Genomic DNA, 26,080 nt, shown 5'->3' with positions numbered 1-26,080 from the left:
TGGGATTGCTGTTTTCGCATAGCATTTCAAACCAAGCTTCTGCTGGTAGTAGTTAATGGTAAAGTGGCTGAAGTCTTTTTGAGTTGTGAAAATGAGAAGTTGGTGATGGCACCTTCACCTCTGCCATCTTGCGTTCTCATGAATTAGGTCACTGGGAAGTGGTTGGTAAGTGTTAAAGCCTGCTATTAGGCTGGGGCACCAGCATCGCTGGTTGAATTATGTTAGTGTCTAGCCAGTGAGGGCACTGTCAAGGCAAATTTTTCAAGGAGATGCTTTGCTTTTCCACCTCTCTAATGTTAAATTCTGTAAAAAGCCAAGGTTGTCATTTTTTGCTTTTGTGAATTTGGAGAATGTTTTCTCTTGTGTTGTTTCCTTTTTAGGTATGTAAGTAATTACATGTAAGGCATTTCCAAGATTATATGTATTTTTAGGGAAACTATACCCATTTTTGATCACAAAAATTATTTTTATGAAAAATGGTAAAACCAGTAAATAGTGGAACTGGTATAATACTAAAACAGTAGTATTTTTGTTACTCTGTTGGTGTTTCCCCCCCCCCTTGGTTTGTAGCTTGAAAATCTGAAAGAAACCAATTTTCAAAAAATTATGTGAACTAATCGTTAACTACCAAATTCTAAGCAGATAGTTAATGGATTTGCAGTATGTCTAAATAATTTCTTTATTAGGAAAGAAGTATTTAATGTCATGTAACTGGCAAAACTGAAAATCACAGCTTTCAGTGGTATTAAATATATTATCTTATAACCTTTAGTGAATGTATGTTTTTCCCTTTTTTGGGTGTTGCAAAAAACTTCCTAAAAGTAGTGCATTTCTTTTTTTTTTTTTTTTTAGGAAGCTTTCAAAGCAGTGGAGGATATTCATGGGCTATTTGCACTGTCTAAGAAACCACCCAAACCACAACTGATGGCAAATTACTATCACAAAGTTTCAACTGTCTTCTGGAAATCAGGAAATGCTCTTTTTCACGCATCCACACTTCACCGCCTTTATCATTTATCAAGAGAAATGCGAAAGAATCTCACGCAAGAGGAGATGCAGAGGTGGGGAAAGATATTTAATGTGATCTTAGATTCTATTTTTAACCTCATAGATTCAAAAATAAATTAAATTGTACCCCAAAAGAAGCAGATGACATATATGGCTACGAGCACCTGTGCTTAAAGTGGCAAGTACTAATTGCCTCAAAAGAAACCTAGAGCAAGAAGGATATACAACAGTACAGTGTAAATAACGCAAACATCAGGATCACCTTAGTTACGCTTCCTTCTCTGTTACTGACTGGGAAGCTAAGCAAGTTAATAAGTATCTGTGTTTTCCTTCCTTTTCCTCTTCTGAGTGCTGGTATTTACTTCACAAGATTTCATTACAACTAGTATAAACTTTTCCTTAATATATAAAAGTCTGTATAGCCAAATGGCCTGTAATTTTTTGGTAACAAGTATGATACTGGCAAGACTTTTGAGGCATGCAGAATCATTAACTGCATTAACCTCTGAAGTTCATGTACAGGCCTTTATAGAATCAGAATCTGGTGGGAATAAATACTCTATGGAAATTCCTTTTCATCTGGGTACTAAGGTCAGAATTTAAATATTTAATGTCATTTGTATCGTTACATCAAAAGGTATATCTGGCTTCCACAGTAAATTTCAAAAATCAATGCAATCAAAATGACTGGTATGGATTTGCAGCTAAAATAAGTTTTTAAAGGTGCTGCTTTCTGCTGTTTTCATTATTTTATAGTATTTTGATATTTACAGAGGCAGCTTACATTTCGTCATCATTTCTGTGAATATATACATATGTATATACACACATATGTAAGCAATGAAAAGATTTTATCAAAATCTTTCCCTTGGTTACTGAAGAACTGCGTTCGGTACTCTTATTGCGCAGTTGGCATCTTTTCTGTTATTGCTGGTATTTTTACACAGTTTTGCATCATGAATGCTACTCATTCCTACTCTTGAATTGGCACATGTATGAAAAGGAATTAATTAGTGTTCTCTTGCAGTTCATCTTTTGTGGTTATACTTTGTCAACAGGATGTCTACTCGAGTCCTTTTGGCCACTCTGTCAATTCCTATAACTCCTGAGAGAACTGATATTGCTCGCCTTCTGGATATGGATGGCATCATTGTTGAGAAACAACGACGTCTGGCAACCTTGTTGGGTCTTCAGGCCCCACCTACACGTGGCAGTCTCATTAATGATATGGTAGGTAGTGGTGTTCAGATGAGCAGCTTTTAAACATTGAGTCCTCTTTTTTGGACTGTTCTCCTTCTAGAGCACTGTGCTTAGTTATGGGACAGCAGTTTAAAACAGCTATATGGTTAATTGTATGACTTACGGTATAGTGTTAAAATTTCAGAGTCACAAGGAGGACTGTTCGGAAATGTCAGCAATAATGGGAGGCCTGAATGCTTGTGTGCCCTAACGAATCAGATTCAATATTGTCCTTTATGTCACCCAAGCAACAAATGTCATTTTGAAACTCTGAGGGGTCTGAAAAGGGTTGTGAGCTAGAACTTTGGTTTTTTTCCCCCTACTCTAAGGTGTGTAATTAACTGAACCAAGTGTTTATTTTGTTGTTTTAAATGTATTTTGGATAAGCACAGGTCAGATATCAAATAGCAGACCGTAAGGATCTAAGTGATTATGAAAACTTCCTTGTGCTTAATTTGAAGGGAGGCTAGATTTATCTATCTTCAGACCTCCTCAGATATTCATAAACAAATTAGGCATTCAATCATAGTGAGGTATTTTCAGAGGATGTTTGAATTTCTTGCAGTCGTTTGCATGCATGCCTAAAACTTACATTCAAGGTTCATTTTACAGTTTGCGTTAATTCTTCTTCCGGTACATCTCCAGTTTGCCTTAAAGCCACACTTCAGAAGTTTACTTACGAACTGAGATATGTGGTTTTAGTTTGGATATGGGCCTACATCTGTGTAGTAGGACTTGTATCTTAGAAATGGCTAAGTTGAGGGTGTTACTCTAGTCTAAATATTTATATGTTTTTTGTCTACTTTTCTATTTTTAAATAGTTAAATGATGTAGCGTAGAGTTATTGTCACTGCAATTAAGAATGCTGTATTAAAAAATAAGTAGTCTCCTACATTAAAAGGTACGTGTGGTGCCTATTTAAATTCTTGAATATAAAATTCTTAAAGCATAACTATTTGTTAATATTGTATTTATTTTGAGATCTTTGGATTTTTTTGTTGACTGTAGGTAAGGTTCAACGTAGTGCAATATGTTGTTCCAGAAGTGAAAGAACTTTACAATTGGCTTGAAGTAGACTTTCACCCGCTCAAGTTATGTAGCCGTGTCAGCAAGGTAAGTTTTGTAGCTCTGTGTGTATAGTAATTGGCCTTGACTGATGGTCTGTTATTTGAATATTGATTTGTGGTAAATACCAGCTAGCTTTTTCTATTGCCAGAAATTTCAATGGTAGGCTTTATTTGATCAAATTCCATTACAGTAACATGTACGTAACATCTGATATACGTAGTACACCAGATTATTAAACAGAATGAAAATTCCTTCAGGTCTCTAGGGTGCTATTCAGAGGGCCCCTATAAAGGTGCAGAGTTTTGGGAACATATCAGAAGGTCTTGTTGGTGGAGATGATACTGAGTCAAATTTTGTTTAAAGATGCAGAAATGAGAAAACTGTGTGTGCACACGTGCATATGCATGCAAGTGGGTTGTGTGGGAAGTGGAAAAATATACCGATGACTGTTTTTACTATTAAAATGTAGAGTATTGGGAGGTAAAATAATGTGAGAGCTGTTGACTAGGTAAATGTAAATTCTGCAACTGATGAAGCACATCATGTTCTTTTTCTTTGATAGTGGGAACAAAGATATTTGAGGTGCTAAAAGAACTTGAAGGTAAATTAGCAGTGTGGTAAATGTTGCCAGTACTGTCAGTCGCCTTCATACAAAAAATGTTAGCTATTCATTATAAATAAAAGTGTTCTGATCAAAAGATACACTTCAGTAGAAGAGTGTAGTATCTGTACAGAAGTGCTGTTGTTTCATGAGCTGTAAACCAGAAGTATTTAAGAACCATGCTTTGTACTTTAATGTTGAAGTTTTTAAGGGTTGATGCAGATAGAGTAACTTTTCAGAATTTTGATAGGTTCTGAACTGGGTGAAAGACCAGGCTGAAAAGGAACCTGAACTGCAGCTGTATGTTCCTCATCTGCAAAACAATACCATTCTTCGCCTTCTGCAGCAGGTATGAATAAAGAAAATATATGTTCATAAGTATATATAAGTTAGAAAATACCTTGGAAGAACATTAAGTTGGAAACTTCAATGCTGAAGTAAATTTTTTCCATCAAATAGAAGACCATTACGATTTTGAAATACTTTTTTCCAGTATATAACCTGTATCTTCAGGTTTGTACATCATTTAGGTACAGCCGTAGTAGCTATACTTAATAGTGGTTGCAGACAGTGGCATAATCTCTTGCGTAGAATTTCTTCATTACTGATCTATGATGTCTTATTTAAGGTAATTCATCATTTCTTAAAACTTTTTTTTTTTTTCAGTAAGGGCTGGGTGGGATATTTTGGTTTTGGTTTTTTTTGTGTCTAGGTGTTTTATAAAATGCACATTTCATTGACCTGCTTTCGTTACAAGTGACGAGCAGTGTTATTTCTGATGTGCTAAAATAGTTGAAGGCTAATTAGCAGCATAGCTGTATGTAGTTACTGCTGCCAGTCTCCTTCATACAAAGAAGCCATTCAGGAATGGCATTTAATCTTAGGTTAAGTTTGAATACAGTACAGAAATAAAATTCTGAAAGAGTATTTGTAATTATATTAATATGTATACATTCATTTATTGATGATTTAGTAAGTTTGCTTTAGAGCCTGTACAACAACTTATTTCAGATCTCTTTTCAGTGAGGAAAAATACTTCATGTTTCTGTTCACATACAGGTGGCCCAGATTTATCAAAGCATTGAATTTTCTCGTCTGGCTACCCTGGTTCCTTTTGTTGATGCTTTCCAGCTAGAACGTAGTATCGTTGATGCAGCCAGACATTGTGACCTACAAGTAAGTGCTGTAAAAAGACTTCTGTGAAATGATGTATGGATTCATGTGTATTACACTGGATGAAAACTAACTGGATGACATTGAACCCAAGGAAGACAATGGATTCTGATAGATGGAGATAAACTAGAGTAAATGATGCATGTGACATGTATATTAAGAACTGATGATTATTTGCATTCTGGTGTGTATTTTTGATTTATGTCAACAACCATTAACGTAAGTCCAGTAGAAGTAAAAGTTGAAATTAAATTTGGTGAAACTTGCCCTGTGAGCTGCAGTGATTTAGTCCAGAATATCCTGAAGCAAGTTTAACGAACAGGGATGCGAATTTCTGACTATGCTGAATTAGTTGTGCAAGACTGAAGAGCTAGCAGTTGCTGATGTTGGTTTTTGTCTAACCAAGTGACTGAAGTAAAACACCAGTGTTTGAAATGTGCACCGATGTCTGAGATGTTTCAGCTGCATTGTTGGTAAAGTTGTCTGTATTGAATGAACGACAGCCTGTGATGAAATGTTTAAGCTGGTGATGAAACAGTAGTAGTTTTCAGTTGAGATCGCTTAGTAATTATTCATTTAGCTTTTTAGTTGAGATTGCTTAGTAATTCCATTTAGGTTTTTAGATAAAGCTGAGTTAATTTGTTTAGGTTAACACACAACTTCAGCTTGTATTTTAGATGTGTTGAAATTGCGTGCCTTAAGATCAGGATTCTTGTTTGCTAATGTGGAGGAAGAGGCAAGAATGATTTGTCTTCCAGTGCTCATTTCATAGAATCATTGGAAGTTCAGCCTCTTCCAGTGATTTTTTTTTTTTTTTTAATAAAGCATGGAAATTAAACAAAATTTTATTCATAGTGCTATTTTTCTTCTACTAATTGGGCATTTTTCTTAGTCTGGTATAGCTAAAGCTTTTTTTTTTTTTAAAGTATTTTCTGCTTAGAGCTTTTGTTGACTCATGTTGGTCATAGGCAGAGCAACAGAGAAATTATTTAAAAGTAATAAATAATACAAGCCGCCGCCTTCTTCTTCTTCTTCTTCATTTTTGCAAAGGTTCGCCTTGATCATACTACCCGGACGCTGAGTTTTGGCTCAGATTTGAATTACAGTACTAGAGAAGATGCTCCACTAGGCCCTCAACTGCAAAGTATGCCTTCTGAGCAAATTAGAAATCAATTGACTGCTATGTCCTCAGCTCTGGCTAAGGCTCTTGCAGTCATTAAGCCTCCTCACTTACTGGTAAGTCATTTTAAGTCTTCTGAAAATGTTGACAAACACACAAAACGTTCTGTGATGTTTATCTGTTGTCCTTATGCAGCCTTTTGTTATTTTTTTACTTGTCTGATCAACTGCTTGTTCAGTAATCTATTTTCAGTGTAGTGGTAATCAATATTGTTACTGCTGTGCCCTCCCTTCAAAACAAATGATTGATCCTTGAGGTGTTAATATATACAAATGTAGTGTAGCATTAATGTATTTATTAATGACAAAGTATCCTTCTGCATCTGTTACATACTCACCTAGTAGAGTGTTCTAATAGATCTAAATTTTCTGGTTTAGCAAGGCAAGCTTGTTGTGAAGTTGTGAGGTCATACTTGAATATTACACCAAGGAGTTACTTGGTTTACCTTTCCTTGACATAGGAAAGGCACTGAGCTATTTAACATGACATTGCAAGGATTTGATTAGGTAGTGATTGGTGCTTTTTTACATTTCTTTTCAGAAGTGTGTTGCTCTGTTTTTCAGAGCATTGTGGTAATGATCTCTGATCTAATTTGACAGTAATGATGGCTGCATTTATATACTTATGGATTAAGTAGAAATGTAAGCTAATAACTCAACACTTTATACCAAAGCTTATATCTTAATGAATGCGTTTTCTCAGATTAGATGTACCTTTTAATTTCATTTTTTTTCAGCCTGGTGGTAGTCAGCTATTTGTGCTTGTGAAGAAGAATAAGTCATTCTTAAATGCACTCAACTAGTTAGTGTTTGGTCATAACTAAAATCATGTCAAAATGTACCCAAGAAGCCCAAGTTTAAATTGCCGGTCTTGCATATATCAGGTCTAGAATACACCAAATAATGACTTACCCATAGATGGGCCTACAGAGGTAGGATTTGTTTAAAATATTGCATGCATTTTTGAAAATCCAAGAGCCTGCTTTCTTTATTCTTCCTGGAGAAACTGCTGTTGTGAAGAACCTGGAATGTAACTTCATAGTGGAATCTAAAAACATGAACAAAAGATCTCACAACTGAAGAACTGACCTGTCCTTGTCACTCTCTGTCCTCCTCACTGGGGCTGTTGGCTTCAAGGTTGGACTCCGATGAGCTCACATTTCAGGTTCTCCAGAGCCCTTTGGAGCAAGGTGTAAATCACTCTCGGATTTCCAGCATGCTTTGGTTGTGACAAGCTAAACCTTCACTTCTCTTAAAAGAGCAGTGGTAATTTTTTCTTTTGCTTTATGTTTATGAAAGTATTCATAGCAAACATATAAAATAATTTTTCCATATAGAAAAAAGACTGATAGCAAGATGTCCATGTTAGATTCTTTATCCGGGTTGAAATAATAAGTAATATTCTTAAAATATAAACACACAAAGTAGGACTGTGACATTGACACCTAATGCTAGCTTACTTGTGTTAGCTTGAACATATATTAGCTGTTTTATAGTGTTTAAGATAAGAATATTTCCATGTAGGTTTTCCCCTAAAAAGATTTTATTAGCAATTGATATTAGACAGATGGATTGTTGCTTTGAAAGAAAAAATATGCTTTGTTTGTACATTCATAGATAGAAATGACAAATAGTCTTATACTTGACATGTTAGTACAATTAGCTGAATAAGACATACATGCTAGTAATTACACTTGTAAAATTGGAGTACAGTATCAAGGTTAATGTCGATCTATGTGGTTAGAGAAGCTACAGAACAAGTTGATAGCCTTTTTTCCTCCGCTATTCAGATCGAAACTTTGCACTTTTTTCAGCTGCTTAAAACCTTTTAATTTCTGTCAAATTTGTTATAATTCACAAAATCATTAAATTCATCTAAAGCTTTTCATTTTTATGTTTCTGGCACCTCTGTTTAAGAGGATCTGTTGCAGATCTGCAACAAAGTATGGATGTTTCAGTGTTTTTGTTGAATGCCCTAGAAGTGACAGATTACTAAAAATACCTCTGAACTAGCTCACATTTCAAGAGCAGCGTGACTGAGGGAGTAATGAGCTGATTGGGCTGCAGTGTTTTGCTGCTTGCTGGACTGATTAAATTGGGCAGCTCCCTGAGCTGGCACAATTATACCTCTTCATGTGTACAGCATGAATCTCTACAAAGAACTGTGTAGGTACTCTGGAGGAGAATGGCGGGGTGGTTAGAAGGATGCTTAAAGAATGTTAGAGAATAGTCTATATGCTCATGTCTAGAAGTATAGTGCTTTTTATTATTTAATTAAAGTAGTTTTATACCTAAATTATTGAGAGACAATCATCAGGTTTTTATCATCTCACAGATAGTGCTTTGTGTCAGTTAGGGTATTTTTCTCTTACGCTAGCGTGTTTGGAAAAAACCAAAACTTCAAAAACAAGGGAGCTGTGGTGAAATACAGTACATGTGGTGCTATACTTGCTAACACAAGTATAGCATGCAGAGACAAACAAGATTGACCCCCCCTAACCCCTCTTTCAGTTAGAATCTTGAATATCACTAACCTTTGGGTGTGCAATATTTTTGGACCGAGAAAAGCGTGAAACTATCATACTTAAGATGTGTTGCAGAATATTGTCTTTTACAGACAATTTTCTCCATTTGCAGGTGGTTCTACTCAGTTGATACTACCTTGTATGCCACTCAGATGTGTAATTAGATTTGCTGTTACAAATTTCATCTCCATGCAGTTGGCAAGTTTGGAAATTAAAACTAACCTTGAATTTTCTTTGAGAAGCATTTGCTGTGCTTTCTGCCTTTTTAAAGAGATGCTATTTACATCATTGTCTTATCCTTAATTTAAATTCAGCAAGAGAAGGAAGAACAACATCAGCTGGCAGTCACTGCCTTCCTAAAAAATTCAAGGAAGGAGCATCAGCGTATTCTTGCACGTCGTCAAACTATAGAAGAAAGAAAAGAGCGCCTTGAAAGTTTAAACATTCAGCGTGAAAAAGAAGAACTGGAACAACGTGAAGCAGAATTACAAAAAGTCCGGAAAGCTGAAGAAGAGAGACTGCGCCAGGAGGCAAAGGAAAGGGAGAAGGAGCGTATCCTGCAAGAGCATGAACAAATCAAAAAGAAGACTGTTCGTGAGCGCTTGGAGCAGATCAAGAAGACTGAACTGGGAGCCAAAGCATTTAAAGATATTGATATTGAGGTAGACAACTTATTATTGAAGTTTTGAGTTTGGGTTTTTTTTATGCTTTTGGTGTTACATTGCTAGGCTGCCTGAATTTCATGTTCTTTACTAGTTTTATACTGTAACTGGTCTTATAAACAGCTGTCTCTATTAAAAATGAGACAGTTTGACACTTAAATATTTAATTTGCTCAACAGCATAAGTAAACCTTAATTCTGAGGTTGGATAGACCTTTTTTACTTGGAGGAATTAAGTCCAGCTGTTTGGTTCCTCCCCCTCCCCTTGTTGCTTGAACAGAGTGCAAAATACAAAATAGACATGCAGATCCAATTTTGTAGTACCTGGAATGTGTCTCAATTGAAAATCAATATACAAATGCTTTAGAGAATTTTTTTAAAATAAAATATGAGTTACCCAGAAGAGAGGAAAAAAACCTGAGAATGTTTCTGAAGCAAATTAGTTTAAAAGTTAAGAGGAAGACTGCAGAGAAGCTTAAATAAATAAATAAACAAACCACATGTGTAACAGAAAAAACGTTTGCTTTATTTTGTATTGATAACTTTACTTGGTTGTAGGATCTTGAAGAATTGGATCCTGACTTCATTATGGCTAAACAAGTTGAACAGCTTGAAAAAGAAAAGAAAGAACTTCAGGAACGTCTGAAGAATCAGGAGAAAAAGGTACAAAGTAGGAAGGGTACAAAACCATGTCTATACAATGCTTTAGTTAGTGATTGTGAACTCCTGTATTGATACATAAAGATATATACACACATACATAATATTGGTGTTGAAAATGTTATTGTATGAAACTAAAAAAAGGTAAATGGGTTAAAAACCAACTGAGTTTCTAGTATCAGTGCACAAATCTGTTCTAATTAATGGAGTTGATTGAAAATGGACCCTTAAGCTGTATGTGAACTGAGACTTAGTTGGGAAGACTTGTAATTAGAAAATGTTCAGAGAAGATTAAATGTTCACAGAAGGTAAGGCCATTACAGAGAAGCTAAATTTAATTAGTTGTATTAGTCCTTAGTGAAACAGAGGAAATTCCACTACTAGAGCCCTTGTAGATGGCAGAATAGGATCTGCCTGAAACTTGGGTGACTATAAATGTGTGAGGAACATGTTGTCATAGTAAATAGAAATATATAACCTGGGCAAGGTGAAACTCACCCAGGACTTCCGACAGTATTCAAGAATGAAACAGAGGTTATATAATACAGTTGGTAATAGAGTTCACTTAAAACTGGCTTGATACTAGAAAGTGGCAAGTTACTTAAAAAGGTTCCAATGAGGATCGTTTATGCTGCAGGCTTGTAAGCCTGACACTCATACTGGGCAAAGTAGCAGAAAATTAAACAGTAGAATTAGTGGTCACCTGGGTAAACATGATCTACCTGGGAAGGTCAGCACAGCTTCTATAAAAGCCAGGGCTTCCTCTTGGAGTTCTCTGAAGCTGTCAAAACAAACATATGTGTAAGGGTGGTCTGGTTGGTGTAACTAAGTTGGATTTTCCAAAAAGCTTTTTACAAAGTTCTTCACCAAAGAAAACTTAGCAGCTGTGGGGTAAAAGGAAGAGTCTTCGAAGGAAGTTCAGTTTACATAGATATAAAATACTTTGTGTAGGGAAAGCAGAAAAAAAAATCCCTCAATCTTTAGCTTTACATATTAAATGATGGCCTCCAAAATTAACATTCTCAGTCAGCAATGAGAACTTGGTGGGTCTGCGTCTCGAGCACTGTGTGCAGTTCTAGTCTCTTTATCTCAAAAAGGACAAGGTTGAACTGGAAGTTTGAGAGGGGGCCAACAAGAATTATCAATGATGTGGATTGACTTCTCTGTAAGAAATGTCTATGTAAACTGGTACCTCCATGTCTGAAAGACTTCTGGAGAGAGGATGCGGTAGCAGTCCATAAGAGTGTACCTGTTGTAACAGCTGACAATGGGGAGCAGTTGTTCTTGCGCTGACTGCAAGGGTTAGTGAACTAGGAAGCATCAAATGAAGCTAGTAGGAGCCGTATTCAGAACTATTTGTAGGTAGAAGGTAGGTCTTCATACTGTGAGCCATAGACGCACAGGAGTTCTTTCCAAAGTATGTTGTTGTATATGAAAAGCTTCTTTGAGTTCAAAAGGACACGAGGAGAAATCCACCAATGCCTACTAAATACAAAAAAACTTCCAACACAGGAAATGCCAGGAGCTGAAAATTGATGATGCTGAGAGAGTATTGTATATATGCCTGCCTCTATTCTTGCATCCTTGCCTAGGAGTGCACTTAGTTGCCAGTGGTAGAGGCAGGTTCTTGGTTAGTGGACCTTTGATGTGGTCCAACGTGGTTGTTCTTATGTAACAATAATATATCAGATATATTGGAGAAGTCTCCAGATGTTGGGGTTTTCTTTGGAGGATGCTGAAGATTCCAGATTTGGTCTTTGCATTATGACATGCTAAAGATATGTGATCTTTATTTAGATTGACTATTTTGAAAGAGCGAAGCGCTTAGAAGAAATTCCTTTAATAAAGACTGCATATGAGGAGCAAAGAGTGCATGATATGGAGCTGTGGGAACAACAGGAAGAAGAAAGGGTAAGAATTTTTTGTTCAGAGGATAAAATCTATTGGCGATGAATGAAAAATAGTGGGTTTTGCACTCTTTTTTCCCCAGCTCGATCCAAGGGAAGAAGAGAAAAAGTTGATATGAAGAATGAAGCGTTAGCTTCGCAATTTCATTGTGCTAGGGGACAGCAGTATCTTCTGTCTAGGATCTGAAAGAGGAAAAGATAATTTCTCTTCCTAGTGGCTGAGGCAGATGTAATGCAAATATATAATAAGATTTTACTTTGTAATACTTTTTATATTATCTATTTTTAGATCACCACTTTGCAGTTGGAGCGGGAGAAAGCCCTTGAGCATAAGAACAGACTCTCAAGGATGTTGGAGGATAGAGATTTATTTGAAGCCAGGCTCAAAGCATCACGACGAACAGTTTATGAGGTACATGAGATATGGTATTGTAATAAAATATTCCCCTAAAGTGAGGAACTAAACTTGTGACCCAGTGATTCTTCATGAAAACTAGAAACAAATTAGTATCTAGAATGGCTCAAAATTATGGAATTGTTTATTTTTTGCTTTGACTAAAAAAAAAAAAAAAAAAAATTCTTGCACCTATTCCTAGATATTATCATTTACAATTTTTGACAACTTCTGGAATAGCTTATGTGGAAAATAAAAGATAGGTAAATTATTTATTTCAGTGCAGCTATTAGGGAGAGATCATAGGGTAGCATGTGAGCAGCCAGCTGTGTCTGTACAAGTATTTGGACTTACTGTGGTGATGAAATAATACCGACGATAATATTGAAGCTGAGAAATAGAAACAAATACTTGTCTGTTGGGTTTTTTAATCTTTTTGTTGAATCTGGAAATTATTCTGATAGTCCAAGTATTTGGAACTTCAAGTTATGTTTTATGTTTGCAAAATTTAATAACAAATTAGACCATGAGGGCAGGGAAAGAACTGTGCCTTTGTTCCTTGCTCTACGTTTTAAAAATCCTACATTTGCTGAGGCTGCTTATAGCTTTGATTATTTGGCTGTGTTGCAGTAAGAACTGGTTTAATAAAAAAAGCAAAAGAGGTATTATGTTACAATAAGTTAAGTAACTGTATATGATTCTTTGCAATAATATAGGTAATTTTAGGTAATGTATTTTAGGTACAGGTAAATTATTATTCAGGTAATTCCTTTCCTGAAAAAGCAGATGAAGAACTAAATTTGTGCATACTGATTGTCTGTCTTCTAGGAGTAGGAGTATATTCCCTTATACGAAATTTATTGCAGAAAAAGTTTAAAATGGCAAACAGATAGTTGTTTTTCAGTGGAGCAAAGTAAATATGTTGCAGTTGGTTTGTGTTTCTGTGCAGCTTTAATTAGCAATTTGTGTAACTGTCTAGCTCTTAAACATTACAGTTCTGGTGGTTTCATGTGTATTCTTTGTATTTCAGGATAAACTCAAGCAGTTCCAGGAACGGTTAGCAGAAGAGAGGCGTAATCGTTTGGAGGAGCGCAAGAAACAACGCAAAGAAGAGAGGCGCATTACTTATTACAGAGAGAAGGAGGAAGAAGAGCAAAGACTACGAGAAGAACAGCTGCTTAAAGGTATAATTGAGAATGTGATTATTTTATCTTTTGCATCCTTGACCCATTGCAGATGTGTATGCAGCTAACTTCTGGTTTCCCTGTTCCACTATATTGGAGAGAGAGTCTTCATTTTCAGTCAGCGGTGAACACTGTGTTCATTGCTGTTAGATACTGTACCTTTATATTTTACATAATGCACTGCTTACGCGTGCAGCATAGTGATGAAGGTAAAGCTTTATAGGAGGAAAGGAAAATGAAAGCAAATGAGTGCTTCCTGCCCTCCTCTTCTCCCAGACGTGAATAGAGGAGGAGATGAAGTAAGGGAGGCTAATGAAAAATTGAGTCTTTGATTTTAGTCGTTTAGTTTGAGTTCTGGCCACTTGTTTGTGCAAATCTTAAAGAGAATAGGCAGGGAACATCGGTGTCAGATCAAGAACTCAAGAACTGTAAGTGACTCACACACCTTTCTTTGTGAATTCCTTTGTCTGGTAGCCTGTTTCAAGGCTTTAGAAGAGAAGAGGTGATAGGCATCCTGTAAGGTAAATTTCTTTCCTATTTGTCACTTGGCGGATGAAGATTTTATGTATCGGAGTTCATAGTCGTGCAACATTAAAAAAACAAACCAACAAAACCCAAGCAGTCCTGAATATCAAATTTGTGACACTACTAGCTGATTTTTTTTGTTTGACCTTTTCTAGGGAAAAGATCCTCATCATACTTGTAGTTACCGATATTTTAGCTGGCACATTTGCATCTGTACATTGAATAAACATATGGATATTGGAACATTTTCTTTCCTTCCTTGCTAGCAACTGTTTTTCAGGATGTCAGGTTAATGGATATATCAAGGTTTCTTTTCCTATTCCTTTGGAGTTAGGATACTTCCAGAAAACAGATTCTGTGGTTAAACGTATTCTGTGAAATGCTTACTTTTTGTTAAGGAGTCAAAGGGGGGAGATTGTCTTTTGTAAACCTTGTGTGGATACAGCAAAGTAACGGAATTTATTTTGGTAATACTTCCTATTTATTTTTCTAACTGCAGAGCGTGAGGAAAAGGAACGCATTGAGCGTGAGAAACGTGAGCAGGAACAGCGTGAATACCAGGAACGTGTCAAAAAACTAGAAGAACTGGAGAAGAAAAAACGTCAAAGAGAAATGGAGATAGAAGAAAGAGAGCGTCGTCGAGAAGAAGAAAGGAGAGGTCTAGATGACCCATTTTCAAGAAAGGTAGGTAAATACTTGCAGGTTTGTTTTCTTTTTGACTGCTCCTTCTTCTGTAGATTATTTGGAAGAAGATGGTAGCATTGTAAAATCATAGGCTAAAATTTTTTTTCTAAGTTGTAGCATAAGTGGCTAATTTAATAGTTAAGTGATTGTCACTTAGTTTCAGCTCACTATCAGGCTCTGGAATCTGTAGTTTAGTAATAAAGTAAAACAGAGAAACTACTAAGATCTGCAAGCTGTTCAAAAACTAAACAAATAAAGACAAAAATAAATATTGAATAAATTTTCTTTAATGTAAAAGAGAAAAGCTATATTGGAATAAGTACAGTCACTCATGCTAAAGTCAGGAATTAGAGTAGATACTGAAGGAAAATCCCAGACTAAACATAAAAGCATAGTTTTATAAGAAATATGCCGTAACATAAAACATAAAAACAAGAAGTGTGTGCAACTTTCCATTTACAAATATAAGTATTGGGGAAAATCATTATCCCAATCCGACAGGAAACAAAGTGAAAGTTATTTGCAAATAAATGTTCAATGATTTCAAAAAATGTAAATGAGTACCACAAACCTACGCTCCCACTTTTTCAGAGCTTATCAGTAAGAGAACTAGTTTTAAATTTCATCCACCATAGCCATTGTCTTTGTTTAATGCATACTTCGTTGAGTAGCACTGTGAAGATAAGTGATCAGAGCTTGTATAAATTGTTTTGATTATTTACCTGATAGACTATTATCACTGGTATTTTTCACATAGGAGGTACTCCTAGCCATGGGTGCTTGATTATACAGAAAAGCTGACTCAGGTTCTGAGAAAGATATCTGTACCACTTGAAAAATGTCATTTGCAGTTTTGGGATTCTTTGTTTGCGCATCGTTGTTTGTTGGGGTCATTTCATAAGCATTTAAGGAGGCACTCATGGAGTAGTGGATATGCAAGATCTTGCGCAGCCTGTGTATTTCCCCATATTGAAGCGTAGATTTTGACAAAAAAAAACACTTTTCAAAGAGCAGTTTAAAACCGGAATACCCTTTTATAAAGAGGTGGTGTGATTATGTGAAATCAGGTATTTTATATGGTTTACCTAATTTTCTTCTTGTGATGGAATTGAGGAATAAACAACTTTGTTAGAAATAGTTTAAATCGTTTGTCTTTGTCCAGTGATGGGGAGAGACATTTTACCTTTATTTAAAAAAAATATTGATTATTGCTCTGCCCTGCATCTAAGCAACCTGTGTGAATCGCAAATACCTCGCCTGTCCTGTGCATTGAGGTACCATGTTAAAGTGTTGTATAAACCCAGAACAAAATGGTCTCTGCTGTAGAGAGCTTTCAGTTTATTCAGTTACATTTTCTGATCTGATTGGAAGGCACAAAACCAAATAATTTTTTGAATTCATTCCTACTGTCATTAAGCAGCAGGAAAGTGAAACTGTTAGAACATCCTTTTTGTGTTAACAGGTGGTAGCTATGGCTCACTGTAGCTATTGTTCATACATTCGGTCATAAACTTTTTAGTGTATTTGCATATATCCTACCCTGTTAGTAAAAGTGGCATAAAGGGAACCATACTGGTTTTAAAGTCTGCCAGAAACAATGAAGTTAGTCAGTGAAGGCCATACTTAAGTTATTCAAACTCCTGATAGTTCAGTATTCTCTACAGTATAACAAGTGAGTTTTTGATGACATAGTATGCTCTGAAAGGAGTAAATTGTATCTTGAAAATCTTCACTTTAAAGTATTCAGAGAGAATGTTCCTGATTTCTTTTGATATACAGGAATCTCGGTGGGGTGATAGGGAGTCTGAAAGCTCTTGGAGAAGAGGTGGTGAGACAGAATCTGAATGGCGACGAGCACCAGTGGAAAGGTAATCACTGGGTTACTAAGCACCAGTTGTATTGGGCTCAAAATGTATAGGCTCCCTTTTTATTGTTACTGCTAAAGCTGCACTAACTGAATAATATCTCATGCCTTTACATCTCTGAAAGTTACCTTCTATTAAAAAATTGCTTTGTAAGGATCTCAAAATGAGAGAGAGATTTTATCTTGGAACTGCATTCAGATAACGTTCTTGTTTTATTTAGCTTAGATATGTGGAGGCTAGCAGATACCTCTTGTATCTGATAAACAACTTGCTTGCTTGGTTTCTTTTTTAAATTAAAAATCTCTGTCCCACTCCAACATTGGTGTCAGTTGTATAAGTACAGAATGGGGAAGGATGACAAACAAATGCAGGGTTCCTGGATGATCAAACTGTTTGAGATTTTCCGTTTAGAAAACTGACAGTAATATATAAGAATAGTAAAGTCAAAATTCAGAGTCTTAAACTACTTAACTCCCAGAGCGAGTCACAGAACAGAAAATATGTGCCATAGACTACAACAAAATTCTGAAAAACTGTATTGAACAGAGGAGGAAGGATTTCTGAAAGAAGAATGTTCTGAAGATACTTTGCACTTCTGGGAAAAAAAAACACCACGCTTGTTCACATATATATATTTTAGGGGTTTTGGATATGTTCACTAATAGTGAAGACTGTTTATACAGTTGTAGAAAATAAGATCTTTAATATTTGTCCATCCCTCTACTCCACGTCAGGATGAACTGTGCCTAAAATATTTCTGATGACGCACGTCTAGTTGTTCTTAAAAGCCTGTGCTGATGGAGATACCACTGCTTGTTCCAATTGGCAGTATATTTTATTGCTAAATTAGCCTTCCAGGTAGATAGATTTTTATAAACGTCTAACCTCAATTTCCAGTGCACCAATTTAAAGCCATTACAGCTTACTCTGACTCCAGTGTGTAAGCAAATTATTTTACTCTTTCTCTCTCTAGTAATTTCTTCTAACATATTTGAGGAGTATGATCTTTTGATAAACAAAATAGTCTTTCAGTCTTTCCTTAAAAGCTGTGTTGCCATTGTTGGTAGTGATCCACTTTCTCGTGAATTGCAAAACCAAAAATGGGATAAAACTCTTGGGTGAAGCCTTTCATTATTAACAGATTGCAGAAGTGTTTAATACATCTATTTATATGCTTCAATGTGATTCCCCCCCCCCAACAGAATGATACAGGTGACCCATATTAATTTTTGAATCATTATAGCATAGAGTTAACTGCTGTCTTAGTCATTTTTCATTCAACTTCTGTAGAAATTGAGACAAGTGACTGCTGAGGAGTTAAAATTAGGCATACTTTGGATTATTATGTAGCATGTTCGGTAAAACTTTCCTTCTCTCTTTTACTAAGAGGAATATGCTGAGAAATACTGAAAGGAAATACTGAGAACAATCAAAATTAATCTCTCTATGGAATTTTAAGTAAAACTGAATGTTTCTCTTTTTTTTTTTCTTTTTTCCTTTTTTGCCAAACTTGGAAAATAGCAAAGTAATAAAAGTGATTATGCGCAAACATAATTACAGAAGAAAGGTGTAATTCTGCATTCTTTAGAAAACTCTGGTCTAACTTCAGTTGGAGGTTAACCCTAAAGCAAAAATGTGTTGGATACAAACACAGCGGTGCAAACCTAACTATAACTGAGTAAAATAATTCCAAAATGTGTTTCTGAATCAAGTGGTAAAGGCAGTAACATGAAGGACAGAGCATCAGATTTAATTTGCAGCATGTATCTAGTTCTAAATACAGCTATTGGATATATACATTAAAATGTCCTTATGAGTGCTAGTACAAGGAGAAGCCATAAAAGATGTCCCGCAGACATTAATTTCTCATGGAAATGGCACAGTCCTGACGTACATGCCGTATTGGTACACAGGTCCTTACAGTCACAAAGCAACCGATTGTACTACGCAGCAATCCCCAGAGTACTGGATTCCAGGTGATCAGCATGTTCCAGTGTTATCAGTCTTTTCCATACCGTGGTTTCAGTTACAAGAAAAAACCGATTATAGAAAGGCAGAAGAGTCCAGCAAGGTCTGTCTGTCTTCTGGACAGCTAGTGGCTTGATAATAGTTATAACTAGGCTGCGAGTATTGCCTTTGTTCCTTCACTGTGCAAGAAAGGTAATTATCGTAAGAAACAAAAGAGGAAAATAAAACTAATGATCTTTCTGTGGTAGATGTAATAAAATTTTATAAGGAAGAGAAGAAAGTCAATCCTGATATAAAAAAAAATCACAAATATTGCGATTGCAGGAAAAAGAGGTTAACATAAAAGTGCTATGTAGGAGTTAAACTAAAAGCCAATTGGTTTAGTAGAAAAAGTCGTTTTATGGTGGTACCTCTTGTTCAAGTCATAAACTTTTAACAGTGGTAGACACTAGAGTGTGAACTTTGCCAGCAAATTTCTGCTTTATTTGGGAAAGCTGTCTGCATGCTTTCAGCTCTTGTAGATCTGTGAGTCGGGTTTTTAGAGGTTATTGAAAAATGGGTTATATAATAGAAACTGGATTGCATTACTCCAGTGACTGCCATTCAATAATATTCTTAATATTCATGCATCCCTCTGTTCTTATTAATTTATCAGTTGCTATTTGACTCTTAATTTCAGTAAACTCTAAAGTGGGAGTTAGGATTTCTAAGAGGGAGAGAAGGACAAAAGCTGAAATATGAACACTAAAGTTGTCAAACGGGGAAAAAATGTATAAACAACAGATGAATAATTCCATCTGCAAGTAATAGTTTAAAAATTAGAGTAGTAATAGTTTAAAAGTAATAGTTAAAAAAATAGATTTAAAAATCTCAAAACCCTGAAACAGTACCTAAGTGTGAATGAATTAAATACTTGTTCATTTGATGAACTTTATAACCATTTATCTACATATTCTTTTCATCAAAATAATCAGATTTTTTGAAAGGAGAAGATTATCCAATTTGAGTCTAAATGGACGTTAACAATCTCCATGTCTTGTTTTTATCTCACAGCTTAACAGTCTGTGAGACTCTTAGTCTTCCAAAACTAGGAAATAAGCTGCTCACAGTTCCTCAAAAAACTTGAGATGCAGAGTTGTCACAAACTGTTGCCTCTTTGTTCTCACCTCTCGGAGTCCTACATCTGTTGTTTTGTAGCAAGTCATTGCTGTTCTTTTGTTTACATTTTAATAGCATAGCGGATTTCTAAACCTGTGGGGTTTTTCTGGTTTTGATTTTTATTTTTTTAAATCCACGAGAGTCAGTGAAAGTATTGCCAATCTGTTGAGTTGGAACTGTGCCAAAGCATATGAAAACAGGAATTGTACTGTAGGGTTGGCATGTGCATGAAGAAGAGGGATACCTACTTGATGGTTGTAGTTTTTTTTTTAATACTGATTCTTTGAGACTTAGCTCGAGTTTGTCAAATTAGGCTTGGTGTAGAAGCCAAACCTCTTCTCTGTTGTGTTGCAGCAGATAACCAACAGAGGACTGTAGTTATCCCCTTCAAACTGTAGTTTTGAAGGAGATGATAAACTCTTCAGTCTTTACTGAAGCTGTGGGGATGGTGACCTACCGCCTTCCCATAGCAATGAAAGCAATTAGAACATGTGCATTTGAAAACTGCAAGCTCTGTGAATGTGTTTGCAACCACACATCGAGTGGATACATTCAGAAATGGCCTTGAGGGGTTTAATACTGTTGATCTAATGTGTAAAGCTTTCCTGGATGTCAGCTTCTACTTTTTGCTCATTCCCTATGGTTTTCTAGAGATTGGCGTCGAGGAGAAGCAAGAGATGATGAAAGACCTTTCCGACGAGGGGATGATCTGCCGCGACGAGGGGATGATCTGCCGCGACGAGGAGATGATCTGCCGCGACGAGGGGATGATCTGCCCCGACGTGGTGCTGCAGAAGAAAAGGAACGTCCTTCTATGGAATCAACGGAGGACAGGCCACCTAGGCGTGAAGGGGATGAGGACAGGCCACCTAGGCGTGAAGGGGATGAGGACAGGCCGCCCAGACGTGGATTGGATGAGGACAGGCCGCCCAGGCGTGGTTTGGATGATGATAGAGGGAGCTGGCGGGCTGCAGATGACGACAGGGGTCCCAGGCGTGGAATGGATGACGACAGGCCACCCAGACGTGCTTTGGATGACGACAGGCCACCCAGACGTGCTTTGGATGACGACAGGCCACCCAGGCGCGGCTTGGACGATGACAGAGGCAGTTGGCGTGCAGCAGATGACGACAGAGGACCCAGGCGTGGGCTGGACGACGACAGGCCACCCAGACGGGCTTTGGATGATGACAGGCCACCCAGGCGTGGGCTGGATGATGACCGGGGCAGCTGGCGTGCCGCAGATGACGACAGGGGTCCCAGGCGGGGGATGGATGACGACAGAGGTCCCAGGCGGGGAATGGATGATGACAGAGGTCCCAGGCGTGGGATGGATGACGATAGGATGTCAAGGCGTGATGATGACAGGGGACCATGGCGTAGTGCAGATGATGACAGGCTCTCCAGACGAGATGATGACAGGGGTCCGTGGCGTAGCGGCGATGATTCAAGGCCAGGTCCTTGGAGACCATTTGGTAAACCAGGTAAAGTATAATAATATAATAATCTTCCCTGCAAAGGGTGTGTTAACCTAGTAGATAATGGATGTAATGTACTTGGTGCCAGAAATGGGAGAATCAACTCTGAAAACGTCTGGATTAATTTGGTTAATGTGGACACTCCTTTATTTAGTATAATTAAACCTTTTCATTTGGTTGAATTAAAAAAAAATGCAGCCGTGTTTATTGCTTGCCTGGAAGATAGCGAAAGGTCACATAGTAATGCTGGTAATTTACCTATGTGCAAAACCCAAACATACAAGTTGAGTGCTCTGATGGGAGAGAAACATTCTCACTAGATTAAGACACCTTCGTCTCTTACCCTGCCCCCTCTGTATGTCTGAAATTAACCTCTGTCTAAGGAGGATTTTGGTGCATCATTCAAGTGGGTCTGGTTTTGATAAGCTTTTTTTGTGTACAGAGATATTCCTGTTTTTACCATTCCCTTTTTGCTTTTGTGTTTACCTTTCTTGAAAATCCTGCTTTGAGCAGTAGGTTGGACTAGGTGACCTTCTGAGGTCCCTTACAATCTGAATTGTCCCATTCTTGTGTAGTTTATTTCTAGTCTTAAGTCTTGTTGATGGTGACTGCTACAACTGTTTCTGATTCTTTTCCGAACTGTTGATGGCATTTAAATGTTAGATATGATTTTGATTTCCTGGTTCTTTTTATTCAGATTTATATATTCACAGGCGCCACATCAACTTTTATAGATGCTAATTCTGTAATCCAAACCTGTAGAAAAGTTATCATAAATCTGGATGCTCGCACTCCAATAGCTTTCTCCTTTTTCCTGTTTAACGAAAAAATAGGCTGCATGGTAAAGAACTCCCATTCATAAATAACTGAACGATATTGCAGGATGCACTGTGTAAGTAAATGGTAAACAATAGTCATATTTTAAAGTAGTGCTTTAAAAAGCAGTAAGTTCTTAAAAATTTGCTTGCCTGAAATCTTCTCACTTGTAGATTTTCACAAAGGAATCTGCTGTCTAAACTACCCCCTTTACTTCTTCCTGCACTTGTTTTGCACAAGAGCCTTGAGGAGTTTGTGGTTTCTGACTGAAGACTGCAGGGTGTAATCAGCTCTGCTAAACTGTTACAGGCAGTCCTGGTAGATGAGGCATTTATTACTGTCTTTATATTACGCAGTTTCTGCAGTGTTTTGTCTATGACTCCCACTCAACATGCACGCTTTTTACAGGCATCTTGAGTTGGATCCTCAGGGATCAAAACTTGAAGAACCAGTTTCTGTGAGGGAAGTAAAGGATTCTTTGTCTGCAGAGAGATCAGAGGTCAGTCACAAATTCCTTTGACTGTGTTTCTTACTTATAGGGGGATGGAGAGAACGAGAAAAGGCTCGTGAGGACAGCTGGGGGCCTCCACGAGACTCCAGACCTCCAGGAGACCGTGAATGGGATAGAGACAAAGATCGTGATGAAAATGAGAAAGACCGTGAATTTGACAGAGAGAGAGATTTTGATCGAGACGATCGTTTCAGGCGTCCCAGGTTTGACTTCTCTGTTTAAATACTTCTAGCATGTTTCTATTAAAAAAAAAAAAAAGAAAGAAAGAGGGAAAAAAAAAAGGTGCCCTGCTGATAAAGCAATAATGTGAAATCGTCGAGTGAAAGGAGCAGTGGTTGGTTTGTGTGAAATTAGGCACTTTAAGGCAGTAAATGGATAGTGACATTTTGGGGACTTTTTGGTTTGTTATTTTTAAGACGACATTAACTGTTTACAGAAGGAATCCCAAAATGCATTACTGCTTTTGAATTATTTTTTTTTAACCTGTTACCGAGAGAATTTCATGTCAGGCTCCAGAAGAACAGAAAAAGGTTTTGGAAGTATGTCAGTATGTTAGATAGAGATCCACTGGGCCTGAAAATATCTGTGTTGTGATTTATTATTGCTTCTTTCCATAGCAAAGGTAAAATCTTAGCATTTAGTCTTACTTTATGTTTTGAATGGCAAAAGGGATGACGCTGGTTGGAGAAGAGGGCCAGCTGAGGAAAATTCTAGCTGGAGAGATTCAAGTCGTCGTGAAGAATGGGACAGAGGTGGTCGTGACATGAGAGATCGACGTGCTGATGACAGAGATGCACCCGTCAGAAGAGGACCACCACTCAGATCTGACCGCGAAGAACGTATGTTTATTTTAGAGTTCCTTACATTCATTAGAGGGCCTTCATGTTACTCTGACAGTGCTAGGATGTGGTAAAATGGGAATAAGTTATATTTTCAGCCACTTAAACTCCCTTTGCATAAGCAAAGCAATAGAAAGAAGCTTTAATGTAATTGAGAATTTTTTTTAGTTGTACTCTTTTCTATCAGAGTAGCATTTCACATGTGCAGTAGAAGGATAACATTTTATGTATGCAGGTTTCATAGTAGGGTTATGTTCAGGGTGAATGAATTCTTGTACTTAAATTATCAAGATAGACGTCCCAGAAAGTAATTTCTGGCTCATTTCTTAAAACAATTAAAATGTGAGGGAAATATTTCCAAACAAGGCCTTGTGGGTTTCACACTATTAATGGTACTGATTTTGATGAATAACCTATGTTAATTACATACATTAACCTGTTTTAATTACGTACATTTATTAATCCTTCGCTGTGTTCTACAAATACGGTAACAGCACATACATTTAGCCTGAGATACCACATCTCCCAGTTCTGGCGTTCTCACGTTCAGAATCTCGCGTGGTCTCTGCCCTGAGTGTGGGTGCTCCCTGAACGTGGGAGGGTGGTCGGGCAGGTGGGCTCGGGGGGCGGACTGGAACAGAACACGTCATCCGGGACTTCAGTTGGCAGAAAGGCTGAGGGTTCTCAATGTGGAGATTTATTGGTTTTAATATATCAAGAAGTTTTGGTATTTGGCTGTCTGGTTTGGTATTTGACACAGCTTTGTTCACACATAGCTGGGGTAGAATCCTTAACACCCTTTTGGTGGAAATGAACAATTTTTCATATAGTAAAGGATGGTGAATGCTGTTACCAGTGGAGTTGTGTAATCCACCGCCGTTTATAGCTCTGATTTCAGTAGGCTGAAGAGTAATTTGCTGTCTTTTGAGACAATGAACACCTAAACATTTTCCACGAGTGTTTTTAAGTTAGGATGTTTCTCTGTTCAGGGTTCGGTCATTTCTAAGGAGACGCTTTTGTGCTTTTAATACTGATAATAATATAAGAATATATTTTTACATCAGAAAACCATGTACATCAATAGAACATTCTTATTGCAGTTACTGTGTTTTAAAGATGACACTTGGGTTGCCCACAACAATCCTGAATCTGAAAAGAGGCTTGCGTAGTTCCTGTCCATTACTTCACTATGAAATTAAACTATGCATTTGGCTGTCATCATTGTATTACCTCTTGGCAAGATTGAGAATCAGTAAATCAGACTGTCGGTGCCAGGCATATTTGTTTAAACTCTTGCAGGCTGCTGGTGGAGCATGACAAAGGTTGTTTTATTGTCTGTCTGTATTTGTAGCAAGCTCATGGCGGCGTGCTGACGATAGGAGAGAAGAACGTGGAGAAGAACGTGAAACAGTTCGGCGATCAGCTCCTGCTCCTGCTGCTCCTCCAGCTTCTGCTCCCCCACCAGCATCAAAAGATCGAGAAAGAGATGGGGAGAAGGAGAAAGGTTCCTGGAAAACAGAAAAGGAGCGTGAGCCCCTTCGCCGTACTAAAAATGAGACAGATGAAGAAGGGTGGACCACTGTACGACGTTAAGTGAAAATCACAGAGTTTAACCAATGTTTTAGCTTTGATTTGATCAAATCCACGGATTATACTTGTGCTTATAAACATTCTGAATTGGAATTCTTTAACAAATGTTTTGAGGTAACATGAAAGCATGAGCTTGAATTACTTACTCATATAGATTGATCATGCACAAAACTCACAGCAGAAGGTTGGAAATTGAATGCCAGTTTTTGAAATTTCAAATGATGCTTATTTCATGGGTCATTTGTTGCTAAAATAAAAAGAAGCAAGCCCAACAGCTGTCTTGAGTAATGCTTCTCTCTCGCACCAGAACAGGCTGACCTTTTTATTTTTAGTCTTTCTTAACTTGGAATGGGGTAGTATCATCACAGAACATGCATTTGAAAACATCTCTGTTCACACAGTGGAATTATTGAAAAAGCAGAACTAAATCAATTTCCACAAATAGCCAAAAAATTAGACAAAATATAAAAGCCCTCTTTTACATAGGTATCTTTGAGGGCAGGCGGTTTCTGAGAGACATACTTTATCACTGTCTAAATTCAGTAAGTTGTTTAAATTTGAATTAAATACAATGAACATTATGAGCATTAGCTACACTGGGATATTTTCTGTAGATTTACTTGAATACATAATGCCTATGAGGCCATTTTGCAGTCATTGTTCCAGTAATGTATACTGCTGCAGTGTACAACCACAAAACTTCAAGCTTTTACAATTTAAGTGTTTTGGTAAGCATATGGCTATGTATTTCTGTTGCCAATAGCACAACTGCTTTTTCCATTACTGGATAATTCATGCCTTTCAAGGATTTATAAATATTGTCATATTTAAAATGTGTGGTTTTGGAGAAATTGTTGAATTTTCCCCCAATTCTTTGTCTTCAGGGTCAATTCTTTCCCTTTCCAAAAGAGTGATTTGTAGTAATGGCTGTGTTGACTTCAATTTTGGGGTGCGGTAACAACGATTAACTATCTGGTCATACTGAAGCCAACACAGAACTTGCTGCTGTGTGTTTCTTCAATGATAAATAAACAACTTAAGGAATTA

The 26,080-nt window shown here is 37.1% G+C and overlaps 1 protein-coding gene and 1 non-coding gene across 2 annotated transcripts in view; both read left to right on the top strand.

Annotated features, from left to right (window-relative positions):
• Nucleotides 1-26,080, top strand: part of EIF3A (eukaryotic translation initiation factor 3 subunit A) — a 35,589-nt gene extending 9,509 nt beyond the window's left edge. The window contains exons 6-22 of the mRNA XM_075155159.1: nt 853-1,061; nt 2,067-2,238; nt 3,256-3,360; nt 4,167-4,265; nt 4,976-5,092; nt 6,140-6,325; nt 9,108-9,455; nt 10,013-10,117; nt 11,912-12,025; nt 12,311-12,433; nt 13,446-13,599; nt 14,624-14,808; nt 16,588-16,676; nt 20,451-21,283; nt 22,633-22,807; nt 23,274-23,443; nt 24,795-26,080. Of these exons, the coding sequence (XP_075011260.1) occupies nt 853-1,061; nt 2,067-2,238; nt 3,256-3,360; nt 4,167-4,265; nt 4,976-5,092; nt 6,140-6,325; nt 9,108-9,455; nt 10,013-10,117; nt 11,912-12,025; nt 12,311-12,433; nt 13,446-13,599; nt 14,624-14,808; nt 16,588-16,676; nt 20,451-21,283; nt 22,633-22,807; nt 23,274-23,443; nt 24,795-25,036 (3,426 nt within the window). The 3' untranslated portion in view covers nt 25,037-26,080. The remainder of the gene's footprint in view (nt 1-852; nt 1,062-2,066; nt 2,239-3,255; nt 3,361-4,166; nt 4,266-4,975; nt 5,093-6,139; nt 6,326-9,107; nt 9,456-10,012; nt 10,118-11,911; nt 12,026-12,310; nt 12,434-13,445; nt 13,600-14,623; nt 14,809-16,587; nt 16,677-20,450; nt 21,284-22,632; nt 22,808-23,273; nt 23,444-24,794) is intronic.
• On the top strand, nt 4,641-4,770 carry LOC142084654 (small nucleolar RNA SNORA19). The gene has a single exon (XR_012674406.1). It is a non-coding gene; the product is annotated as a small nucleolar RNA SNORA19 (small nucleolar RNA).

The sequence above is a fragment of the Calonectris borealis genome, chromosome 7, assembly GCF_964195595.1.
Source record: "Calonectris borealis chromosome 7, bCalBor7.hap1.2, whole genome shotgun sequence".
NCBI classification, from domain to species: domain Eukaryota; kingdom Metazoa; phylum Chordata; class Aves; order Procellariiformes; family Procellariidae; genus Calonectris; species Calonectris borealis.
This window is presented reverse-complemented; position numbering and strand designations above follow the sequence as displayed.